At 43.6% G+C, this 25,558-nt stretch overlaps 1 protein-coding gene across 21 annotated transcripts in view; it reads right to left on the bottom strand.

Moving 5' to 3' along the window:
- METTL6 (methyltransferase 6, tRNA N3-cytidine) overlaps nucleotides 1-25,558 on the bottom strand; it is a 47,819-nt gene that overhangs the window by 8,702 nt on the left and 13,559 nt on the right. For 7 of the 21 annotated variants that reach the window (XR_010410660.1, XR_010410659.1, XR_010410657.1 and 4 more), the window contains exons 5-8: nucleotides 23,281-23,422; nucleotides 19,834-21,850; nucleotides 15,729-15,827; nucleotides 5,944-6,006 (exon numbers count right to left, since the gene is read on the bottom strand). Coding sequence is in view for 1 of the 21 variants with exons in the window: in XM_045903817.3 (XP_045759773.1) it covers nucleotides 21,684-21,850; nucleotides 23,281-23,422 (309 nt within the window). In the remaining 20 variants the exon portion in view is untranslated. Of the gene's footprint in view, nucleotides 1-2,673; nucleotides 2,912-5,943; nucleotides 6,007-15,728; nucleotides 15,828-17,070; nucleotides 21,851-23,280; nucleotides 23,423-25,558 lie in introns of those variants that run through there. The other 14 variants (XR_010410663.1, XR_010410662.1, XR_010410654.1 and 11 more) reach the window with 11 other exon arrangements.

Consider the following 25,558-nt stretch of genomic DNA (forward strand, 5'->3'; position numbering starts at 1 on the left):
CTCCTCCTCTGAGTGCCCATTATACTTTGCACATGCCTCCACTCTAGCATAATGAACATATTAGATCACGGTTATTGCGGGCCTCCTACATGAATGCTATCTTATTAAACAGGGCCTGACAGAGTATCTGGCCCAAGATGAGAGTTCAGTTAATGTTGGTTAAGACTGATTTGAGGTTGGGAGATGGGGGTTTATTTGACACAAGTTTGAGACCTGCATGGAATATCTCAGGATTTCCCACCAAAGATCTTCAGGAGTCTGGGAACAAAGTTGGAAGCGGTCCACCGAAATCATGAAATTTCCTTAAAGACTTGTGTTGTCTTAAATTTTCATGGAAGACTGGCTCCCTCTTGCATCAGACATTAACATTTGTTATCAAAGTTTAAGTAAAAATAGCTCAAATTTTTAAGTAAAATAGACATTCCTTAAAAATCTGTCCTCTCTCTCACGTGGCTTCTTATACTCTCTGGCCTGCCAAGAAACGCATGGGTACAGATACCAAGGTTGAGAGGCAGGGACCTAGAAGGCTCCTCTTCCTGACCCCAGAGGTGAGGGCACCACATGGCTGACTTTGACTGGAAATCGGGGAGAAACCTCCACCCCCACCCTCCTCCCCCAGGCAGCTGGATGCTAACTAAGTACACTGCATCCGGCCCACCTCGCCTCTCAGCAAACACTTCAGATGAGTAATTATCCCACAACCTATCCAGTTTCTAATCTTTCTCCAGCGCCTTTCAGGAATGACTCCTTCTGTGAAGCAGGAACAGCTTGCTGGGTTTTTCCAGGATGTCTCTTTCTTTGCCTTTGTTACTGTTTGGGGGATTCTTTTGTTGTTGTTGCGATTTTATCATCTCTGACATGTGACTTCCTTTGTATCTGTATGGGGCACACTGTTCTTTGAGGAGAGCCTGAGCACCTACCCAAGTTCTTCCCTTCTATTTGAGTTTGATCTACTTCTTTAAACCGTGGAGTGGAGAAAGCACGGAGATTTGAGTCAGGGAGAGCTGGCTTCAGTTTTAGTTGTGCAGCTCATGGGCCATCTCATAGCGTGCAAACAGTATAACCTGGCACACAGTAAATACACAACACATGTGAATTTTCATTTCCTTCCTCTTACTAGAGAAAGGCAGTATCTTGTTCTGTGGTCTGCAAACCGGGCTGGTGTTGGTGCCTCATGAAGAGCCAGTCGCAATAAAATCCGAGATCTTAAAGTTAGCACCATTCTTGGCTAGAAGCAAAATTAGCTTAAAATTAACTGTGCTTAAAACAAGTCATGGTGGTGGGGTGCCTGGCTGGCTGGCTGGCTCAGTCAGAAGAACGTGCCACTCTTGGTCTTGGGGTCATGAGTTCGAGCCCCACATTGGGGGTAGAGATTACTAAAAAAATAAACTTTAAAATGATAATAAGTCATGGTGGGTGTGGTGCAGATAACCTCTCCCCACTGGCGGGTGGGATCTCTGCCTCTGGCTCAGTATCTCTAGCTCCTACCCAGCATGGGGATTCAACCAATGTCTGTTGACGGAACGAGTGAATAAATGGACAAAGGAATGAGTGAATACATCCCTCCAGAATGATGGAGGATTTGAGATGAATAAATTATGTCAAAGTAATCCAATAATTTGTAGTATGTGAAACTTACATCCCCAAACCTACCTGACTCCTACACCTGGACACTAATAACAAGTTGGTGGTGGAAGTCCACCGCACGCGGGTGGGGGCCATTCAGTGGGTGGCGGACCATCCCACCGTGCCAGAGCAGTTGGGCTAAGGAGATGGCTGGCTTGCAGGAGTTCCTTGTTAGGGCAGTCAGGAGTTCACAGGGAAGGCACGAGGAGGAGGTACCCTGTAATTACTATTGTTTGAGCATAAATACATGTGGTTTTTTTTCTGGCACATAATTGCCGTGTTTCTGGGTTGCAGCGGCAGGTTGTGACTGTGGAGATGTCTTGGAGGAACGACTTCGGATGACTAAGGGCGGCTTTGCCTCAGCAGCAGCCTCCCTGCCTGTCTCCTGCTCCCAGCATCGCCCCAGCATGGTCCGTTCTCCACACGACGGCCACAGTGACCTCTCCAAATCACGGATCGGATCGTAGGAACCTCCCTGCTTAACACTTCCCATTCCTATTTCCATGCGAACGAAAGTCCCAAGGCCTGAGTGCTTAGTTCCAGCCTTGCGTGCACAGCCCTTGCTGACCCCTCTGATGCCCGCCCTCATTGTGTGCAGCCACACTGGGCTCCCGCGGTGCCTCAGTTCTGCCCAGCCCATGCCCACCTGCAGGCCTTTCCAGTCGTCCCTCCCTCTGTCGGGAAAGCTCCTCTTCTTCTCCACAGGCTGGCTCTTCCTCCTGCCCGGCTCTCCGATCTTTCCCTTCCCAGTGCCCTTCCCTGACTTTCTGAGCTCCAGTGGCTCTCTCCCATCCTCCCTGCTTCTCTACAGGCTTGTTACTTAGGCCTACCTAAAATCATCTTATTATTTTATCTTTTAGGGCTGTTCTGGCCCATTTCCCCTTCCCCTGATAGAATATAGGGCGTAGAGGTTTATATCCATCTGTCCCCAGCACAAAGTGGCCGTAATAGGTGCTCAGTAATTATTCATTAGGTGAATAAATACATACAGTCTGTTCCACGGAGAACAAACAAGCTCATGTAGCACAATCTCTGCCAACTTCTCACCATCACTTGCTAGAAGGTGTGGGTGGCACCGTTCCTGCAAGGAGTCTCGAGAGAGAAGGGTCTGGAGGAAGGAGCTTCCAGGCTGCCACGGTGTCCTCCCAGGAACATAACCTCTGAGGGGCAATGACGCTGCACAACACAGTTGTTCCCAGCAGCTCTTTAGGAATCCCGGAAACCTTAGCAACCCTGAAGAGCTGGCGGATCTGGAAGCTGTCGATGACCCCACAGCCCCAGAATCCTGTTAAAATGCCCAGAAAATGGATCTGTTCGGTCACTGTCTTCACAGCTGACACGTGACATGCATCATCACAGATGAACACCAATTTGGATTCCTGTGCCGGTCAGCCGCCTTGGGTCAGGGTAATGGTGTTGCTCAGGAATAGTTCAGTAGCAATGAAAATGTACTCTGGGTATCGAAGCAAAATGGGGATTCACTGGAAAGATAGGAGAGGCTCATGGTTCCTGAAGGAGGGACTGGCCTGATTAAGTCAAGGAAGTAAGGAAATGCAGGGCAGAGCAGGTGAGCCACGGGGCACGGGAACGCACGGGAACGCAGGCCTGACCCGTGCGGGGGCAGGAAGCTCAGCCCGTTTCCCAGGCCCGGGAGGCGGGCCCCCGCCTTCCCTCTTCCACTCCTTCCAGGGCTGAGAAAGGGCGAGCTCCTCTGAGGCAGGATATCCCCAGATGAAGGAAGCAGTGCACTTTCCCCTGCCAACTCCACCCCTGGAGAAATGAAGAGGTGACGGCAACACCTTCGTCATTCACCCCCAAACGACACGATTAAGCCGAGGCCTTGCCAGGACCCCAGGGCAAAGTGGCCCCAGCAAGTCTGGGCTAGGCATGAGCCGGCAGCGAAGTGGGGGAGGGGGAGTCTCAAAGTCACATGGTTGCAGGGGCCGGTGGGTCAGGGAGATGTGTAAAGCCGGCCGGGTGAGTGACAACACAGAGGGGTGATGCCCCTGCCAAGTGGAGATCAAGCTCCCCCAAGGCAACCCCCCGCAATGTGTTTGTGGCATGATATGGTGGTTTCTCTGTCTAATGTGTTGATGGAATGGATTCATTGGTGGCTCTCCTAGTTTTGAATCAACCTCTAGTGGCGTGAGACAGCTTGTGAGAGCCAGCTGTTTAAGTTTCAGGAGTTTTCAAGCCGGTTGAGATCATGTTGGTAGCTTAAAATTAGCACCATTCTTTGCTAGAAGCAAAATTAGCTTAAAATTAACTATGCTTACATGTAGTCATGGTGGGAGTATTTACACCATGGAAATTGACAAATGCTACAAATCAGACTTTTTTTTTTTAAATCCTTCCCAGAGAGCTGGTTGTTAAACCAGCACACTACAGCTCGTATTCCTGAAGTAAACTGTGCTTGGGCTTATAGTATTATTTTTTTTATCATCACTGGATTTTATTTTTATAAATAAATAAATGAGATTGGTCTGTAGTTCTTTTTTATCTGGGGGGTACATTCTTTGTCAGCTTTCCGTGTTTCTCTATGGCCCAGGTTAAATCTCTGATTCTCAATCATCTGAGGAGTATTTTAAAAAATGTAGGTGCCCATGGCAATGCAAGCTGGTGCAGCCACTCTGGAAAATAGTATGGAGGTTCCTCAAAAGGTTGAAAATAGAGCTACCCTAGGACCCAGCAATTGCACTACTGAGCATTTACCCCAAAGATACAATTGTAGTGATCCAAAGGGGCACCTGCACCCCAGTGTTTATAGCAGCAAAGTCCATAATAGCCAAACTATGGAAAGAGCCCAGATGTCCATCGACAGATGAATGGATAAAGAAGATGTGGTATACATATTCAATGGAATATTATGCAGCCATCAAAAAATGAAATCTTGCCATTTGCATTGACATGGATGGAACTAGCAGGCATTATGCTAAGCAAAATAAGTCAGTCAGAGAAAGACAATGATCATATGCTCTCACTGATATGTGGAATTTAAGAAACAAAACAGAGGATCATAGGGGAAGAGAGGAAAAAATAAAACAAGATGAAACCAGAGAGGGAGACAAACCATAAGAGACTCTTAATCATAGGAAACTGAGGGTTGCTGGAGGGGTGGAGGTGGAGGGATGGGGTAACTGGGTGATGGACATTAAGGAGGGCACAGGATGTAATGAGCACTTGGTGTTATGTAAGACTGATGAATCATAGGCCTGTACCTCTGAAACCAATAATACAGTATATGTTAATTAATTGAATTTAAATTTAAAAACTTAACAAAAACCACTCCCAATAGAGGACCATTTCAGAAGGCAATAAATAAATAAATAAATAAATAAATAAATAAAATGCAGATGCCCAAGCCATGGACCCGATTATTTAAATCAGAGTCTCTGGGGATGGGATTCAAATACCAGTATTTTTTTAAACTCCTCAGATAATTCCCATGTTCAACCAAGGTTGAGAACCACTGGCCTAGCCTAGTGCTTCTTAAACAACACAGAGTCTCCCTTAGTAGGTCGGGGTGGGGGGTGGGGATCGCCAGTCTGCATTTCCAACGAGCTGCCAGTGATGCTGATGCCGCTGGGCCGTGGACCACACTTTGAGTAGCCAAGATTTTGAGGCACATTGTGATCATGTGTATTTCAAAGGTCAGATAAGATTCAGCTATGCAGCCATTTCATCCTGATGCCTTTCAACATCAAATCTCATTACCTCTCTAATCTCTTCCGTAGCCATCTCCCACTTTTTCCTGTGTTGTTTTTGGTATTTTGCATTTTTCGAGAAATCTATTTTTTCTAGGTTTTCAAATGTATTGCCACAGACTGACATTTAATAGTCCCTTGTTATATTAAGCTCTCCTGTATCTGTAATTACAATTCAAATTCGAAAGTTTAAAAAATATTAAGCCAATCAACCCAATACCTGTGACTGACTGATCCTTGGCTTCCAATTTACGATCCTGCCAAAGACCCCCAATTACTCCATCATTTCTCTGGCTTTTAAGTTGTTGCTGACTCCAGATGATTCCATTAAAATAGTTACTGGAGAGGTAGTCTCAGAAACAATCCCAGAACTGGTTATAGTTAACCAACATGTAATTCAATCACTTTACATTACAGACGGGGAAACTGAGGCCCATAGAAGTGTATCACTTATCCACCTGTAGTGGAAAGATTAAAATTAGGACCCAGGATGTCCAGGAATCCAGTCAGGGATAGGAGGTATATCACCACTGTATCCTTAGTATGGCTCCTACAATTCAACAATTGAAGAACGTTCAGCAAATGTGAATGATGTCTAGGGCACGGTGTTTACCTGGCACCAAGGCCTTTGATATTCGGACCACTTTTGTCACGTTCACACCTTTTGTCCACGGCCCTGAGGAGAAAGCGATGTCATTAAGAAACCAATGCCTGGAACGGTTGCGTACCGTTGGTGGGAACACAAAAGGTACAGCCACCGTGGAAAACAGTATGGTGGTTCCTCCAAGAATTGAAAATAGAATTGTCACACTGTTCAGCAATTCCACTTTTGGGTATATATCCAAAATACATGAAAGCAGAGCCTCAGAGAGCTATTTGCACCCCACGTGCAGAACAGCATTACTCACAAGAGCTGAAATGGGGAGGCAACCCAAGAGTCCATCGACACGTGAGTGGATAAGCAAAATGCGGCCTAGCCATACAATGGAATATTATTCAGCCTTCACAAGGAAGGAAATTCTGACATACGTCCAACCCGAAGGCGAAAGGGAGGGTTTTGTCCAGAGCCCGTGAGCCCGCGCTCACTCGCCACCCATGCATTACACCCATGCGAGTAATGGTGCTGCCGCCGGCACCGCTAAAACCTGCCTCTCCCACCGAGCGGAAAGCCAAAGCCCACCGGCTCGTGCCCTTGACCCTGGCGGCAGAGCTGCTGGACGTCTCAGTTACCCCAGCCGCCATGGCTGCCTCCGCTCCAGGACCCCCTCCGGCGCACAGCCCGCCGTACCACAGTCGCTGTGAATGTCACCATCGGGGGCCGGGGGGGTGGTTTTCTCCTTCCTCCCGCCCTCCAACCAAGTCACACGGGTGCCCCGCCCCAGCTGCACCTAACTGGCACGGAACCCAGCTAGCTGGCAAGGAAGTTTGGAAAATGCCATCGGCAGGCGGCCAGCCACTGAGATACGGAGATGAAAGTGACAAGGCAGGAAAGAGGCTGAAGGGCCACAGACAATATCTGAGGGCAGCTACCAAGAGGAAGCCGTGAGGCAAGAAGGTGGGATCTGAAAGTCAAGTCTTGGAATTCGAACACGTCCCACCAAGGAACCATCAGCAGCCCTGAGGTATCGTGAATTCCATCTGGCGTGGCCCTTCTCTGGTCTTTCCAGAAAAACTATCTAGCCCGGAGGAGATGCCCTCTCCTGACTTCAGGGGGCAGCTGGAGGTTGCTGAGGACTCCCAGAGGGAGAGCTCTGTGCTGGAAACCTTCTGTTAAGAGACATAGCCTAGAACCTGGAGGTTCCGGCTGGGCAGCTGGAACAACAGATAGTTTATTTTCTCACAGTTCTGGAGGCTGGAAGTCCAAGCTTACGGCGCAGGCAGTTTGGTTTCCCCCGAGACCTCTCTCCCTGACTTGCTGTGTCCTCCCACACCCTTCGTTATCTCTGCCCGCACATTCCTGGTGCTTCCTCCTCTTCTTAGAAAGACACCAGACCTGTTGGATTAGGGCCCACCCTTACGGCCTCACTTAACCTTCATTACCTCTCTAAAAGCTCTGTCTTCACCTACAGTTCCACGGGGGATGAGGGCTTCGAGGCAAGAACTGGGAGGGGGAGGGTGGTGGGCACAGTTCAGTCCGTAACAGGAGCCAAGTGGGTATTTGCAACTCTGAGACTAAACAGGCACCTGGCTTTCAAGGCCTGGTCAGGAATCTGCTGAATCGCCCCCGTCCCTTTACCCGCGGTAAAAATGATTTTGTCTTTCCGTTCATTTCTTTTTTTTTTTTAAGGTTTTTATTTATTTATTGAGAGAGAGAGTGATAGAGAGAGAGCATGAGAGGGGGAGAGTCAGAGGGAGAGGCAGACTCCCCGCTGAGCAGGGAGCCCGATGCGGGACTCAATCCCGGGACTCCAGGATCATGACCTGAGCCGAAGGCAGTCGCTTAAACAACTGAGCCACCCAGGCGCCCCCCATTCATTTCTATCAAAATATTGAACGTGAGCGGTGCCAGGCGCTTTGCTAGTACTGGGGCCATAGAGGCCGGCATCAGGCTGATGATTACAGTGCAGAGTGACTGGGGCAAGCTCACAGTGCTTAGGTCACAGGTGCCCAGAAGGCAGGTCCCCGCCCAGGCTGGCGGGGAGAGGCAATGGAGACAAAGATCCCAGGGAAGCCTTCCTGGAGGAGGAGACACTGGAGCCCAGTCCTGAAATAGGAGATGAAATCATCCACTTGAGAAGGGGATTTGTTTAACCATCAGGCCTCCAAAGGCTCTAAAGCGTCCCTATTTGCCTGGAGCCATCCAAGAGGGAGCCAAGAGTTTGTGCACAACGTTTCTACTTGAAGTGTGGGCCTCTGCATCAGGAGTATGAGAATCACCTGGGAGCTCGTTCAATAGAGACAGACTCTCAGAGTCCATCCCACACTTACTGAATCAAAATCCACACTATAACAAGATCCCTAGGGAGTTTGGGGTGAGGATGAAAATTTGGGAAATGGGCACCTGGCTGGCTCAGTCGTTAAGCATCTGCCTTCGGCTGAGGTCTTGATCCCAGGGTCCTGGGATGGCGTGGGGCTCCTTGCTCAGCGGGGAGCCTGCTTCTTCCTCTCCCTCTGCCTGCTCCCCATGTTCTCTCTCTCTCTCAAATAAATAAAACCTTTAAAAAAAAATAAAATTTGGGAAACACTGATCAAATACAAAACTGTTGCTCACAGATGGAAAAACCAAGGCCCAGAGAGGAAATGGTCCTTCAAAGATGACACAGCATTTAGAAAACAAAAAATTCCCATATCTAAGCCCCTGCCCCTGACTTGCAAATAGCCTTCCTTCCATGGACTGACATATTTGCCAGTTCACCTGAGACTTCCACATCACCTTCTGATGCTGACCTTTCTACTCCATGAGCCCTTGAAGGCCTCATTAGCAGCTGTAACTCATCAGGTGAGAACTTGAGGGGCTCCAACTATTTACTTCTCTTGACGCTGTTCTGCCTTCTGTTTGGGATGGTCTTGACTGCTTTCTGTTAGGCTCCCACCATGTCTGTATTTTCCCGGGAGTTCACTATTCTCCCTGCTCTTGCTGACACGATTGCTGCTTCCACCTAGATGATACTAAGTTCATCCTGGCGCCTGGAACCCCAGTGACAACCTCAGACAGCCCTGCACTCACATCTTCCATATAAATATGTGTGTGTGTTGATTTTCCTGGTTTATTTCTTTATATGGTAGCCACGGCCAATGGTCTGGGTCAGGGACTATCAATCCTTGAACTCGGTTTAAGGTGTTTTGAGACTCTTGTGACCCTACACACATCACAAAAGCAAACGCAAATACTTCTTGAAGGAAGGTACTTTCAATACAGGCCTCAAATAATTCAACAAGGTAGATCAACAAGGCAGCTTTGTTGACATATTCGGGAACAGGAAATTATAGCCAGCAATAGAGTCTTCCCAGAACTAAGTAGAACTTCTAGGGAAAAAAATGTAATAACCAAAACACACACACACACTTACTAAGCTCAATGGATAAGTTTAACAGCAAAAGAAATAAGACTGAAGACAGAATTATTTTTTTTTTAAAGATTTTATTTATTTATTTGACAGAGAGAGACACAGTGAGAGAGGGAACACAAGCAGGGGGAGTGGAAGAGGGAGAAGCAGGCTTCCCGCGGAGCAGGGAGCCTGACGCGGGGCTCGATCCCAGGACCCTGGGATCATGACCCGAGCCAAAGGCAGACCCTTAACGACTGAGCCACCCAGGCGCCCCTGAAGACAGAATTAGAGAACTGGAAGATAGTTCTGAAGAAATTATTCAGAGCATCATTCCAAGAGATAAAAAGATGCAAAATGCAGGGGCACCTGGCTGGCTCAGTTGGAGGAACATGCGACTCTGGATCTTGGGGTTGTGAGTTTGAGCCCCACACAAGGTGTAGAAATTACTTAAATAAATAAAAACTTAAAAAAATTTTTTTAAAGATGGAAAATGCAGAAGGGAAGATAAGAAATATAGAAAATATATTTTAAAAGTCTAACGTACATTTTATCAGAGACTCAGAAGGAGTGAGGGAGAAGGAGGCCGTGGCCATCCTGAAGATGTGGCGAAGGTCTGAAAAGGTGACCCTTCCAGTACCAAGCACGAGTAAAGAGTCTGCTGAAAAGAAAGAGGTAGGCTCCATGCGTGTGCTTGGTGGAGGCTTCCTCCTCTCTGGAGTTGGAGCAGCAAAATGCAAGGGCCGAGTTCCACCTCCAGCCTCATCCTTGGCTACCATACCCAGGTGTCTTTTAATTTATTTATTTTCCATCTGTTTCTAGCAGGTCCTTATTCTACATGTGAAAAAAAAAATCCAGTGTCTATTTTGGATTTCACACACATGGCAGAGTCTCTAGGCAAAAATACATAGTTCAATGAATAAGAAAGTGTTTTCTTTATTCTGGCATTGTTGATGTTAGAGACGTCTGGAATGTAGACATGTGTGGGTTAGTATGTATGTGTGGTTTGTGCACTGCACAAAGGACTGGGACCTGAAAGGCAGCCGTGGCTCTGCTGGCCAAGCTGCATACTCTGGCTGGGGGCTGTGTCTGCCAGAGGGCACCTTCTACACAGTGTGACACCAAGCTGTGGTCAAGCTGCATTTGCCCAGAGCAGAACTGCTTTCTGTTTTTCATAAAAGTACTTAATCATTAATGGGGTTCCACCAAACTGTCCACTGGAGAAGTATCTAATGAAAGATGAATCCCCAAATACATAAAGAACCCATAAAACTCAACACCAAAAAGCCAAATAATCCAACAAAAAAAGGGGCGCCTGGGTGGCTCAGTCAGTGAAGCAGCTGCCTTTGGCTCAGGTCATGATCTCTGGGTCCTAAGATTGAGCCCCGAATCAGGCTCCCTGCCCAGCCTGGAGTCTGAGTCTCCCTCCCCCCTCCCCCACACTCATGCTCTCTCTCTCTCTCTCTTTCACTCAAATAAATAAATAAAATCTTTAAATAAATAAATAAATAGGGGTGCCCAGGTGGCTCAGATGGTTAAGCATCTGCCTTCAGCTCAGGTCCTGGGATCAAGCCCCACATTGGGCTCCTGGTTCAGTGGGGAGTCTGCTTCTCCCTCTGCCTCTCTGCCCTGCTCGTGCTCTCTCTCTCTCACTCTCAAAATGAATAAATAAAAAATAAAAATCTAAAAATAAATAAACGAATAAATAAATAAAAATTTAAAAAAATTAAAAATGGGCAGAAGACATAAATAGACATTTCTCCAAAGAAGACATACAGATGGCCAATAGACACATGAAAAGATGCTCAACATCACTCATCATCAGGGAAATGCAAATCAAAACTATAATGAGATATCACCTCATACCAGTCAGAATGGCTAAAATTAACAACACTGGAAACAACAGGTGTTGTCGAGGATGTGGAGAGAAAGGAACCCTCGTGCACTGTTGGTAGGAATGCAAACTGTTGCAGCCACTGTGGGGAATAGTATGGAGGTTCCTCAAAAAGTTAAAAATAGAACTATTCTATGATCCAGTAATCACACTACTGGGTATTTACCCAAAGAATATGAAACAGTAATTAAAAAAGATATGTGCACCCCTATGTTTACTGCATTATTTACAATAGCCAAATTCTGGAAGCAGTCCAAGTGTCCATCGACAGATGAATGGATAAAGAAGATGTGGTAAATATATACAATGGAATACTACTCAGCCATAAAAAAGAAGAGATCTTGCCATTTACAACAACATGGGTGGAGCCAGAGAGTATTATGCTAAGTGAAATAAGCCAGTCAGAGAAAGACAAATACATATGATTTCACTCATATGCAGAATTTAAGAAACAAAACAAATGAGCAAAGGGGAAAAAAGAGAGAGAGAGAGAAACCAAGAAGCAGAGTATTAATTATAGAGAACACACTGATGGTTACGGGGAGGGGGAGATAGGAGAAATAGGTGAAGGGGATTAAGAGTACACTTATCATGGGGCACCTGGGTGGCTCAGTCATTAAGCGTCTGCCTTCGGCTCAGGTCATGGTCCCGGGGTCCTGGGATCGAGCCCCACATCGGGCTCCCTGCTCAGCGGGAAGCCTACTTCTCCCTCTCCCACTCCCCCTGTTTGTGTTCCCTCTCTCGCTGTGTCTCTCTTTGTCAAATAAATACAATCTTTAAAAAAAAAAAAGAGTACACTTATCATGATGAGCACTGAGTCATGTATGGAAGTGCTGACTCACCATATTGTACTTGAAACTAATATAACACTGTGTGTGAATTACACTGGAATTAAAATTAAAAACTTAAAAAAAAAAAAGGTGAGTCCATTCTCAGTTACCTCACAAATGTAGCCAAAGCTCCGTGTGCGCGCCTGCGCGCACCTGCGCTCACTTGCTTGCGCGTGCATGATAGAGCATGGCTTCCAGGGGAACTAACACCCAGGTTCATCTGGCACTAAGAAGTTGCCTGTGATGCAGGACTGTCCTGGCAAACTGGGATGGTTGGTTACCCTTTGGGACCCTCAGCCTTGGGAACTCCCTCAAGTTGGGCAACCCTGGACTGTCATTACATGAAGGACAGAAATTCTTGGTGTTTCCCCTTTTTCTTCCCCTGAGATTCCCATGCCTCATGCTGACCCTTATGTTTAAAGGGCCATGTCACAGTGAGACGGAGTCCTCCTGTACAAAGTATGCATCTAATGAGGAGGTTGTAGGGGCAGCTCCTCAGACATCTTGGTTGACTTAGAAGGTTCTTTCTTTTCTCCTCACCCAACCCTCCCATAGGTGCTGCCTGACTACTACTCATTTTTTCTTACTCTGCATTGTTCTGTTCTCTTTTTCCTAACTCTATCCTACACACCTTCAGAACACTGTTTCTCTGATCTTTGGGTCCCTGAATACAAGATTCCTTTCCTATCCCCCCTGGTCTACTTCTGAGCTTCTAGTGGTTGTTGTTATTTGAAGATTTTATTTGTTTGTTTGTTTATTTATTTATTTATTTATATATAGAGAGAGCACTTGCAGATGAGTGGGGAGAGGGGCAGAGAGAGAAGGTGAGAGGGAGTCTCAAGCAGACTCCACACTGAGCATGGAGCCCGATGCAGGGCTCAATCCCATGACCCTGAGATCATGACCCTGAGCCAAAATCAAGAGTCAGATGCTTAACTTGACTGAGCCACCCAGGCCCCTGTGGTTGTTTTTTTAAATTGCCTTTCTCCCTCCTGATTATATAAGTATATAAATTTGTTGTAAAATGTTTAGAGAGTACAGAAAAGAATTAACATTTTATTGTACTGCATTCTTACCAGTATTTTTTCTATGAATGTTTTTATATAGTTCAGAACAGACTGTGTAATTTTACATTTGGATCTTTTTTAAACTTAACATTGAAACATAAACATTGTATTAAAATGCTAAAAACATTTTCCTATGACAGTCACATAAGCAAGATGACAGACTAGGAAGCCACAGGCTCTCCTCCCCCTACAGAGACAGAGTTAACCCCATGTATGGGCCAGGATATCTCTGTGAGAACTGTAGAGACCAGATGAAAGCTGTAACACCCAAGCCCTTGTAAAACCAAGAAAGGATTCTAGCAAGAGGGGGGATGCTAGAATATATAAAGAACTCCTATAACTCAACAACAAATGGCAAACAACAAAAATGGCAAAGGACTGGAATAGACATCTTTCTAAAGATGATATACAAATGGTCAATAATCATATAAAAAGATGCTCAAATCATTACTCATCATAGAAATGCGAATCAAAACCACATGAGATATCACCTTATACCCATTAGAATGCTACTATCAAAAATATACACAATAACAAGTGTTGCTGAGGATGTGGCGAAATTGTAACCCTTGTTCCAATTGGTAAGATTGTAAAATCGTACTACTATGGAAACAGCATTGACGGTCCCCAAAAGATTAAAAATAGAACCACCATACAATCTAGCAATCCTACTTCTGGGTATATAGCCGAATGAGTTGAAAGCAGGGTCTCAGAGATATTTGTACACCTATGTTCACAGCAGCACTATTCACAATAGCAAAGGGTAGAAGCAACCCAAATATCCACTGACAGATGAATGAATAAGCAAACTGTGGTATATACACAAAATGGAATTTTATTCAGCTTTAAGAAGGAAGAAAATCCTGTCACATGCTACACCATGGATGAACTTTGAGGATATTACACTAAGTAAAATAAGCCTGTCACAAAAAAAGACAACAATTATATGATTCTGCTTATATGAGATTTCTAAAGGAGTCAAATTCATAGAAACAGAAAGTATCATGGTGCTTACCAGAGCCTGCGGAGGGGAGGGGAAAGGGAAATGTTATTTAATGGGTATAGAATTTCAGATCTGCAGATGTTCTGAAGCTGTTTCACAACAATGTGAATATAACACCACTGAACTATACGCTTAAAAATGGTTGATGGTATAGGGGCACCTGGGTGGCTCAGTCAGTTGGGTGTCTGACTCTTGACTTCAGCTCAGGTCATGATCTTGGGGTTGTGGGATCGAGCCCCAAGTCTGGCTCCACAGTGGGTGTGGAGCCTGCTGGGGATTCTCGCTCTCCCTCTGCCCCTCCCCCCCCCAACTTTTAAACAACAAAAAAAAGGTTGATGGTGAATTTTATGTTATGCGTATTTTTTACCAGTTTAAAAAAAAACCAAAACCTTTTCCTAGATATAATGTTCATGGATTATATCCTATTTTGTCGTATGATGTACCTTAGTTGGCTTATCCATTCTCTTACTAGTCATTTAGAGCAGCGGTCAGCAAACTTTGTCTTAAAGGACCAGTTAGTAAATAGTCTAGGCTTTGCTGGCCATAGTCTCTGCTGTTACAGCATGAAAGGAAATATAAACAACGTGTACATGGGTGTGGCTGTGCCAGGGCAACTTTCCTTACCGAAACAGGAGGGCTGGATTTCATCCATGGGCCATAGTGGCTGAGCCCTGGTTTAGACTGTTCCTAATATTTAGTATCACAAATAATGCTGCTAATAAACATCTTTCTAAAGACATCCTTATAGATATGTTAGCTTCTCTCCTAGGAAGCAATCCTACAAATTAAGTTAATGGGAAAAAAGTCTGGCCATTGCTAAGGTCCTTGATCTGTACTGCACAGGTTGAAGCAGCTCTCTGCATAGCGACCTGACTCTCATTCAGCAACATCCTGGGCTCTGCCCAAGGGAATGCCTGGAACTAACGTTTCTTTAGTTCTAAGCACATGCCAACAAGTTCAGCATCCCTGAGTTGCCTCCGTTCTTCCAGATCCTTCAGCCCCTTTGCACTTGGCAATCATCCTAATCTCTTTCCTCCTCAAATGGTCCCTCCACCTATGGGCTGCCTTTTCCTTCCCAACCCCACTGGTTAAAGATGGCAGATTAAGTGCATGCCCTTATTTCAGCTCCTTCTGGAAAGCCCACTAAAATAACAGCAAAAGGATTTTTTTTACAGGATAAAGTCAATAAAGACATGACAAACTGTGGGGGACTTGAAAGCAGAGGATGAATAGCAGCCCACCTAGAAGACTTGAGAAGCTCAATCTTAAGCCAGTAGTGATGAAAGACAAGAAGCAACTCAGTTTGCATTGAGAACTCCCAAAGGTTTTATGCCTCAGGATTTGGCAGTACCAGCTATTTCTAGAAGTGTCGGTATAGACAGGATTGAAAATCAAAGGACTGGCTGAGAGGTCTTAAGGAGCAGATACACCCCCCAAGCCTCGTCCCCATGTCCACATGCCAGACAAGTGTATGATCCCCACCCCAGAACAAGACTAGAGGCTAAACACAAAATGTCTCTGGATAAGGAGACACGGGGCAAAATTGAGGATGGAGTACTATATTGTAAATGGCATTCCACTAACACTTCCCCAGTAAACTAAGTGAAAGCTTACATACCAAATGTTGAGATTCTCCCCACTGGCTTGGCTCCCAGATCACGGGTAGCTAGGATGGTATCCACCTGGCAGGGGCTGGAAGAGTATTTTCTGGAGAGACCTAAAGATAGCAAACTATAGGTTATACAAAGCAACAGCCTAGTCAGATCACCACGTGGGGAAGCCCACATTGACAACTCCCTCTCATGCTCAGAGCTTCTTCCTAGCAGCTTTTAAGCTCCCCATTTTATTTATTTATTTATTTTTATTTTTTTATTCTTATGTTAATCCCCATACATTACATCATTAATTTTAGATGAAGTGTTCCATGATTCATTGTTTGTGCATAACACCCAGTGCTCCATGCAGAATGTGCCCTCCTCAATACCCACCACCAGGCTAACCCATCCTCCCACCCCCCTCCCCTCTAGATAAGCTCCCCATTTTAAAACATAAATGGAAAACCAAGGATCACCACACATCTGAGAAAAGCCCCTAAAGATAGAGACCAAAACAGGAAAGGAAAACAAGAGAGAAAACAGTATGATGGTTAATTTATTTTTATTTTTATTTTTTAAATTTTATTTATTTATTTTAAAGAGAGTGGGGGTAAGAGGGGCAGAGGGAGAGGGAGAGAGAGTCTTAAGCAGACTTCTCGCTAAGTGCAGAGCCTGATAATGGGGCTTGATCTCACGACCCTGAGATCAGGACCTGAACTGAAACCAAGAGTTTGACGCTTAACTGCTTGTACCACCCAGGCATCCATCATTTCAGTTTGACTGGACCTCAGAGTACCCAGATATCTGCTTAAACACTATTTCTGGGTGTGTCCGTGAGGGCGTTTCTGGATGAGATTACTATTTGAATCAGTAGACTGAGTCAAGCAGGTTGGCCTCCCTGATGTGGGTGGGCCTCATCCAGTTTGTTGAAGGCCTGAATAGAATAAAAGGCTGAGTAAGATGAATTCTTTCTCTCTGCCTGACTGTCTTGACCTGGGACGCTGGTCTTGTCCTGCTTTCGGGCTCAGACTGGAACTTCAACCACTGACAATCCTGCCTCTTAGGCCTTCAGGCTGGGATTGGAACCACACCATTTGCTCTTTTGCGCCTCCAGCTTGCCAACTGCAGATCTTAGACTTCTTAGCCTTCATGAGTGTGTGGGCCAATTCCTTATAGTAGTTCTCTCTGTCTCTCATAGTTGAGACTTGAACAACACGGGTTTAAACTGCACGGGTCCGTTTATACGCAGAATTTTTAAGGCACGGTACTGTAAATATATCTTCTCTTAGGATTTTCTTAACATTTTCTTTTCTCTAGCTTGCTTTGTCATAAAAATATAGTATAGAATATTTTCGGAAAATAGTAGAGAACATACAAAATATGTGTTAATCCGCTGTTCATTATCAGTAAGACCATCAGTAGGTTATTAGTACTTAAGTTTTGGGGGAGTCAAAAGTTATTGTAGATTTTTGACTGCACAAGGGATTGGTTCCCCTAACCCCTGTGTTGTTCAAGATATATACTGTATGTATATATTTCTATCTCTATCTATCTCTATATAATTGGGTCTCTTTTTCTGGAGAGCCCAGACCAATTCATGGAGACTACGCGGGGAGGTGAAAACCTAAATCACACCTCTAAGGAGAAAAATTAGAATTCAATTTTATTTTTCCTAATGAGAGAAATTAAGTATTAAAGAATATGATTTTGTCAGATAGGGTTGAGTTTTGAAGGGCTACAAATCATTGTAATATCTAGGTTTTTTTGCCAACCCCTAAAGAACCAATTTTTGTGCCTCTGGGGGACAGTAGTGCCCCCGTGGAGAATGTATGCCTTAGACAGAGAGAAGACACTGCATCTAGGAAGCAAGGCCAAGTTGCTCTTTTTAAAATGAACATTGAAAGAATAAAAAAGCATTCTTGGAATTTAAAAATATGAAAGCAAAAATTAACAACTCAGTGGAGGATTCTGACTGAATCAAATCTCCCAGAAAGCAAAACATGAAATAAGAGAGATGGTGGGAAGAGAGAGAACAGGTTGTAAAATTATAGTATTGGTTCAGAAAGTTCAATGTTTTAATAACAAGAGTTCCAGAAAGAGAACGTGTGTGTGTGTGTGTGTGTGTGTGCGTGCGTGTGTTGGTAGTGGTGAGGAGTCATTATAAATAAATAATTTGAGTAAATTTCCCCAAACTGAGGGATCTGCATCTCCAAATCCCAACAGATGAAAATCCTGCAATCTGAGGCGCCTCACCACGACTCCAGAGCACTGGGAACAAAAAGAATACCCTAGGACACCCATTCTCTCTCTCGGGGGGTGTCCTCTAGCTCCTGGTGGGTAAGAATCTTAAAGGTTGAAATGGCATTTCTAGCAGATTTGTCACAAGGATTTTGGTTAACTTGTGAGTTTTGGAAAGGAGTTCTGAGGATGCTAGATTACATTTTTTTTTTCCTTAATGTAAAAGCAGTATATGCTCATTACAGAAAACATGAAAGTTTCAGAGATGTATAAAGAACAAAAAGTATCAGCTATAATTGAACAACTGTGAACTAAATATTTTAACCATTTTAAATTGGTTCCTTCCTAGGTGTTTTTTTTTTTTAATATATCTACCTATCCTTTTATAATATTTATTATTAAACATAATTGGAACCATTCTTCTCTACATTTTTATATTCCTGCTTACTTATATTATAGAATGAGCATTTTCTAATTATTGTTTTAATGACTGTACAATATTTAATTTATGGTATAATTTATATAACCAATCTCCTATTTTTAGATATTTAAGCTGTTGTCACCTTTACACTGCTCTAAATAGCATTTTCATGAAAATGTTTGTATAAGTATTTCCTAATTATTCTATTTTTCTTTAATTGGATTCCCAAACATGGGATTACTGGATCAAAGATTATGTATAGATTTATGAAACTTACTACACGATACTTGTGTTCTAGGCTTGCATTGTCCAATATTGTAGCCACTAGCCACGTGACTACAGTTGTATTTATATGTAATTTTAAAATTGGTTCCTCTGTTGCACTGGCCACTAGCCTTAGTCCTTAGTAATCACTTGTGGCTAGTGGTTACCATATTGGAGAATGCAGACAGAGATTATTTCCATCATTTCAGAAAGTTCTAGTGGACAGTGCTGTTTTAGAGAAGCCGTACTTTTAATATCTCCATAATTGATCTCTCCATCCTTTTACCAGCATTAAGTATTACCACTTTTTAAGTTTTATGCATTCGATAGGTAAAGAAGAGAGTCTCAATTGAATAACTGTTTCTAACTAGAGCTGACCATTTTGTTAGAAGTTGTATTTCCTCTAGGAATGATCTCATTTTGCTAGTCATGGTATTTTTCTAGATGTGCTTGGGAAGTTACTGTAAGTAAGAGCTCTGCATCACATTCTCATCTCCATGGCTATGCCCTACACCAGGGCATATGACGTCTCTACTGGAAACTGGAAATATCCTTTCCAAGTGATGGTGACAGTTGCCACCCTCAGGTTTTCCATTGCTTCTCTTCCTCTTTTTCTTTCCTCTGGTGTTCAGAGTGTTTGTGCTTGTTTTCCTTAGCTGTCGCACTTTGGCTTAGTGAAGATACGGTTGGGCTGCTTCCCTACCCACACTGTCCTCCCTCCCTATCCCTGTACTCCAGCCAGAGCAATCCCACAGTACCCTGCTTCCAGTGGGTACTTAGCAAATACTATCTAATGAAATGTCACACACGTGAGGGCAGAAAAGTGAAAAGTAACTAATTTTATTTTTAATGGAATATTTGGTTTCAGAGGCAGAGCCTATTTAAGTTTATATTAAATATCGGCTCCCCAACAGCAAACATGATCCCGCTTCACTCTCTTGGTGCACATGATTTATTTCACAATTTTCCCTTCCTTGCTTGACTACTGTGAAATAGGAAACCAAATGCTGTCAAAGATAACTATGAATAATAGTGTGAGGCAAACAAGTATCCAGGCTGCAGTCCCTTCTTTTGCTTTGCCTTAATCCCTAGCAACAGTAAAAATGAATCCACAGAACCATTCAGGGATGGGGGGCGGGGGCTTGCAGACACGTTCAGAGCCTACTGCCTAAAATGTTGCCCAAATTCAGCTGAAAGCAAACTACCTTCAGTAGGTAAAGTAGATTGAATGCTGGATAAAAGAATCCTTACTTCTTATTCCACAGCGAGGCCAAAATTGATCTTACGAGATAAAGCTGACCTAGAAAACACATTTGTAAGCATTTTCCTTCCTTTTCAACAACAATAAAAACGGACATGCTAGAACCACAATTAAAATGAGAACAAAGGCCAATGGGATTATTGAGTATCTAGCGCCACCTTGCGGCAGCACATCCAAATCCCAGGCCCTTTTGAGGACCCCAAGATTAAAAGCCTTCCGGAAGAAGAATTAGGATTTAATAATGGGAGAGACCATTTTCATGGGGAATACAAACTAATAGAAATAACTAGCACTTGGCTGGCACTTTTTAGTAAACAAAGCACTCCCAATTCTATGATCTCATTTAGCACTGGCAGCAACCCTGTAGGTCACAGGGGCTCAGCCTTAGAGATGGGAAAGCTGAGGCTCCGGAAAGCTGGTGACTTGTCGGGGGTATAGTCCTGCACTTGAACCCAGATTTCCAAACTCCAAATCACGTGATACAACTTTATTAGCATTTCTGTATGTAGTACATACCAAAAACTCAAAAGAAATACCTTGTACTATGTGGTATAGGATACATATTGTATAATATGTATGCTAGACATAGTATATATACCATACTATATAACATTATGGTACTTATACTATTCTCTATAATACTGTTAACTAGTACTCACTGCCTTTCTGGAGCTGCTTTCTGTGAAGACAAGGCAATATTGGTGGACTGTTCGTAGTCTATGATTTAATAAATGTTCAAGTTTTGCTACTAAAACTGTGGCTTTGCTTCCCTGGGTCCCTGGGCACCCAACCCGTGGAAATCCCTGCTGCTCTGTCTTAACCTGGGGTGCAATAATAGAGGTTTGCCTGGGGAGAATCAACAGGGGGACCCAGAGGCAGTGGGACTGAAGCCTTGTTTTTATTATGCTTAGCCTTATTTTTATTGTTTCTTAATCCAATCCATTGGCTCAAGGCTGAAACTCTGATGGACTACGTCACATCATTTAAGTAGACCTTACAACCAACATATTTTAAAGTGGGTCACTGAGAGGTTACCTTGCTCAATGTCAATGTCCAAGGTGGGTAGTATGTCATTACGCCAACCTTAAATATTCCAAGTGAAAACTCTGCGGTCCTTCCTTTATGGGGTCGGACTGTCCTTTACGGGGACAGTCCATCCACTGTATTCCTGGAGAAACTGCATCGGGTAGATGGGGAGGACAGGTGATGGCGTTCCCCTCTCTCCCCGGGGGGCAGTGTGGCCAGGTCCTGGCTCAGTTAGAGAGGGTCTCAGGAATTAGGCAGGGCGCCATGGTGGGTTCTTGAGTCCTAGCAAAAGCTGTATGTGTGACACTGGTCCTGAAGAGGCACATAAATGAACGGAAGCAGAGAGAAATGGGCAAATGAGAGACACTAGAAAGAGAACAATCCTTCAGGCTAAAAATACATCCGGATGTGTTATTTTAGTCTATTTGGCCTCATTTTTCCACAGGATTGCCTGACATGCTGCCTGGAGGCACATTTACTGAATCACGGCACATTTACCGATGGCAAGGATCTCTTTTAGTGCTTATGCTTTCCCCTTGGTGGAATTTTAGTCAGACAGCATGGCTACATTACATTATACTGTAAAACTTCACTTTTCAGCCCTTGCAATTTTATTTGCATTTCCATAAGACATACACAGACACTTGCTACTTTTCAATATAAAAATTATATGTCCTCATTATAAAAAAATATAAAAATATCCAAAATGAAGAGTGACTTTAAACTTTCCTCTTCAAGGGGAGGCACAACTGTCAACCTCGTGAAAGGTCAGGACTTGTGACCCAGAGTTGGGTTCTTAGGACACTTTCGGAATTTGCTCTGAAGGAAAACTCTTGGCACACACAGGCCTTCTTTTTTGTTCACCGTCTCACGAAACACATACTCATTCACCACTTCTTCATAACCTGTGTCCGTAAAGAGCCGAGCCAGGAATTCTGTAAGGCAAGCAGATCAACAATGCTCACGGTCTCGACGATACTACCACATTTGCTCTGCAGTGGTAAACAGGAGGGCAGGGGTGCTGGAAGGGATTTTTTTTTTAATGTAACAAAAATTTCGCTGCTAAAATTAATAGATTTTTGTTTTGGAAAGTAACACACTCCTACTTCTCTTCTTACTCCCAAATAAATAATTTAATTAGAAAAGTTTAAGGACAACTTGGAGTACGGCCACCTTACCCTCTTATTATAAGTCCCCAAATACAAAGTCCAAGTAAAAAGAAACACAATTCCAAACTGGCTATATTCATACAAAGTCTTCATGTGTTCAATGTGTTTACATCAAACACCTCATCTATCTGAACATGATGGAGGAACATCTGTGACCAGAGTGGGGAAACCCATTACTTCTGGGTGATATACCCTAAGGAAAATTTAACCCCAGTAATCCATCTCTACATGTTAAATGAAACAAATAGAATGGCTATGCGGCGAAAATACTCTTATTAGTAAGAGCATTACTCTGCAGAATGTGCTCCGAAGCACTCTGCAGACATCACTGCATCTTCTCAATTATTTACAATTGGTTGACTCAGATTTCATCAATCAGAAACATTAAAACAAATTTTTAATTTTCACCTGACATTTCTATGACTTCGCAGTTTTAATGCTAATCACTCATTTTTTATTTCATTCTAAACTCAAAAGAATATTTCAAGACATGGAAATGTTTGTGAAAATAGAGTTGAAGAAGATAATTATTTTATGGTCCAAATTACTAGGTAGGCTTAAAATTATTTTGGTATAAGACAGAAATAATGATCAGTGTTTGGATGTTTTTATCAAAATGACTTTTGAAAGATGCTTTATAGCAAATTTGTGTACTTAACACCTTTACAGACAAAGGTTTCTTGCCTTTGTGACCTGGGAAGGTAATCTCCAGGCATTATGTAGTCCTACTTGTGTGTGTGTGTGTTTAAGTTTACTTTATTTTTTTTTTAAGTAATCTCTACATGCAACATGGGGCTTGAACTCATGACCCTGAGATCAAGAGTTGCATGCTCTTCCAACGGAGCCAGCCAGCTTGCCCCTGCCCTACTTGTTTTGTGACTGAAATGACGATCCTGCTTTGCCCTCCCCCTTTTCCAGCACGGTTCCTGGTAGGGTATACACGTGGCATGCCAGAGTCTGTCCATTAACCCAGGCTCGCTAACAAGACACTGTCACCAGAGGAGGCTTGTGAGCTCAGCATGGTCAGAGCTGTGTCCCTGTCGTCCCAGGTGCTGGGTGAGTGGTGTGCCCTGGAGATGGTTCCAGCCAGGACCTTGTGCATGTGCCTTCTGTGTTGCTGGCCCCACCCCCAACCAGTACCACAGTGATAATGCAAGCAAGTAAACAGAAATAAAAGCAAATTTCATTAACCTTACCATCAGTAAAAAAATATGATCTGGTTCCATCTTGTCTAGCGTAAAAGTTTTCTCCAAGTTTGCTGCCAGCTTTAAACCTAAGCATGGCATGATCATACAGCCCATAGTCACGAAACAAGACGCTTTTGCCTGGTTTTAATACCTATGAAACAAAAGCAGCTGGCACTTATATTGACGGCTCAAATAAAACTTACTCAAAATAAAATCTGATTGATTTAAGGGTCAAAATAACTTACATTAGTGGTAAGTATGAAAAGAACCAGACTGAACCACCCAGAGTTTGAAGGAAAAAGGGCCTCCTGATCAAAGGTATAGCAACACCTGCAGGACCCCATACATTGGAGGGATATTTCTCGAGCACTTACAAGGTCCAGTGTCATACAATTAAAATGCTACTGACACTAAATGAAACAGTCTTACTTTCTTTAAAGCATGTTCTCCCAACATTTTATTAACCATCTCCTAGTATATGACCCGGCAGTCAAACTGTCTCTTTAAAAAAAAAAAAATGTCATTTTGTCTTCTTACTGATTCCGGCTGGCTTTTCTCATTCTGAGTCTCAGCGTAGGGTTCACTGTGCTACAATCCTGCAGAGCTTGCCCACCACGCTAGTAACAGCTGATAGCACGTTGCAGTTTCTCAGACAGGAGGGAGGAGGGAGTGATTATTAGCCTCATGTGAGATGAGGAAACTGACACTACGTAAGGGATTTGTCCACGATTCATACACTGGCCACCAAGTGGGGGAGTCAAGACTCATATTTGGGTCAAAAGGCAGCAAGCATATTGTAGAATCAGAGACACCTGTTCACCCTGGACCTGGATGGGGGAAGGGGGAGGTGTTATTCTAATTCGATTCACATTACTGACAAGAAAGAGAGGCTGTGGGGGGGTGGGGGGGGTGGTAACTGAGTATTCTTCCCTTGCGCTGTGCTTCTTGGTAGAAGATCCTCAGGCCAGGGCAGTGGTGTAGGGAAGAGGATCAGCGGCAGGCCCAGCTGGGAGTCCCTCACTACAGCCTTTCAGAGGTAGGTGTCACAGGTTAGGTGTCTCAAAAACTGGGAGGTGGCATCAGCAGGGTGTGGGTATAACCAGCTCTACCTTACAAAGCAAACAGCATATGCTTTTCAGAATAAAAAGAAAGTGGCACACGCTGTGACATTTGCTTTTTATATGAGAATTCTTTCAAACTGCATTAACACTACCAAATAAGAGGGGACTTAACAGAACCTTATTCTGATTCATCAACATCAGTAAGATGATTTTTAAGACATGACATATACTATTACAATAGATTTTTGACGCAGTTTGACATACTTCCTCTTCTGAATAGAGTATGAAAGATCATCCCTAATACTTCCAAGTGTGCTGCAGATTTTCTCATTTAGTAAATTCTATCAATACAAGCATGCATTTTAAATATTGTCCGTAAAGAGCCTCTTGGATGAATACATCCTACCTTAGCATAGTCTGAAATGCTAAGTTTTAAAAAATGTGAATAATTGCCAAGAAAATTCTGAAAAATTTAATTTATATGAAAAAGACTTATTCTTAATTATAGAAGGAAGGGCTACATGGGGACAGCAGAAAGAACACTCACTCAGGAATTTGGAAATCTTGATTCATATCCCAGTTCTTCCATAACTAGTTGAATGACCTTGAACAAGTAATTTCATCCCTGTGTTTTCTCGTCTGTAAAATAGTAAGTTTGATACTAATGCCTCCTTTGATCCTGGCACTGTATAGCTAACCAGGCATTTCTCACCGTTATTTTCTTTCATTCTCCAAACAACTCTGAAAAGTAGGGTAGGGTAGGTCTATTATACCCATTTTACAGCAAGTGAGGCTCAGAGTAAAAGTGACTTGCCTGAGGTTTCAAGGCAAGTTGGTGGCATTGGTAGACAAATAGCCAGGTCGTCTGATGACAAATTTGTCTATTTTTACTTGATTATTCTACTCCAAAAATGAGGGAATTCAACTTTAAGGTTGTCTTTCAGTTTAAACTTATGTAGTTTAAAAAATTCTCTGCTGTTAACATTCTACAGTAATTATATCTACCTCACAACAGCTTATTACTGTGGTTGTTCACATAAGGCTTCGAGCTGCCCAAAGGGTGTCTTATTATTGTCAGAGGCTGAGAGATCACTTCTCCTTCTGGTAATTTCCTGATGAAGCACATGATTTCAAATCAACGAGTCAGTCACTATGTATGAGGCAGAGAGCCAGCAATCCACTACTGCTGTGAACTCATTCCAGATCAGCAGAAAAAGATTTCTATT

Source organism: Mirounga angustirostris, unplaced genomic scaffold (genome assembly GCF_029215605.1).
Source record: "Mirounga angustirostris isolate CCGP_5_RB_7025 unplaced genomic scaffold, mMirAng1.0.hap1 SCAF_1, whole genome shotgun sequence".
In the NCBI taxonomy this organism is placed as follows: domain Eukaryota; kingdom Metazoa; phylum Chordata; class Mammalia; order Carnivora; family Phocidae; genus Mirounga; species Mirounga angustirostris.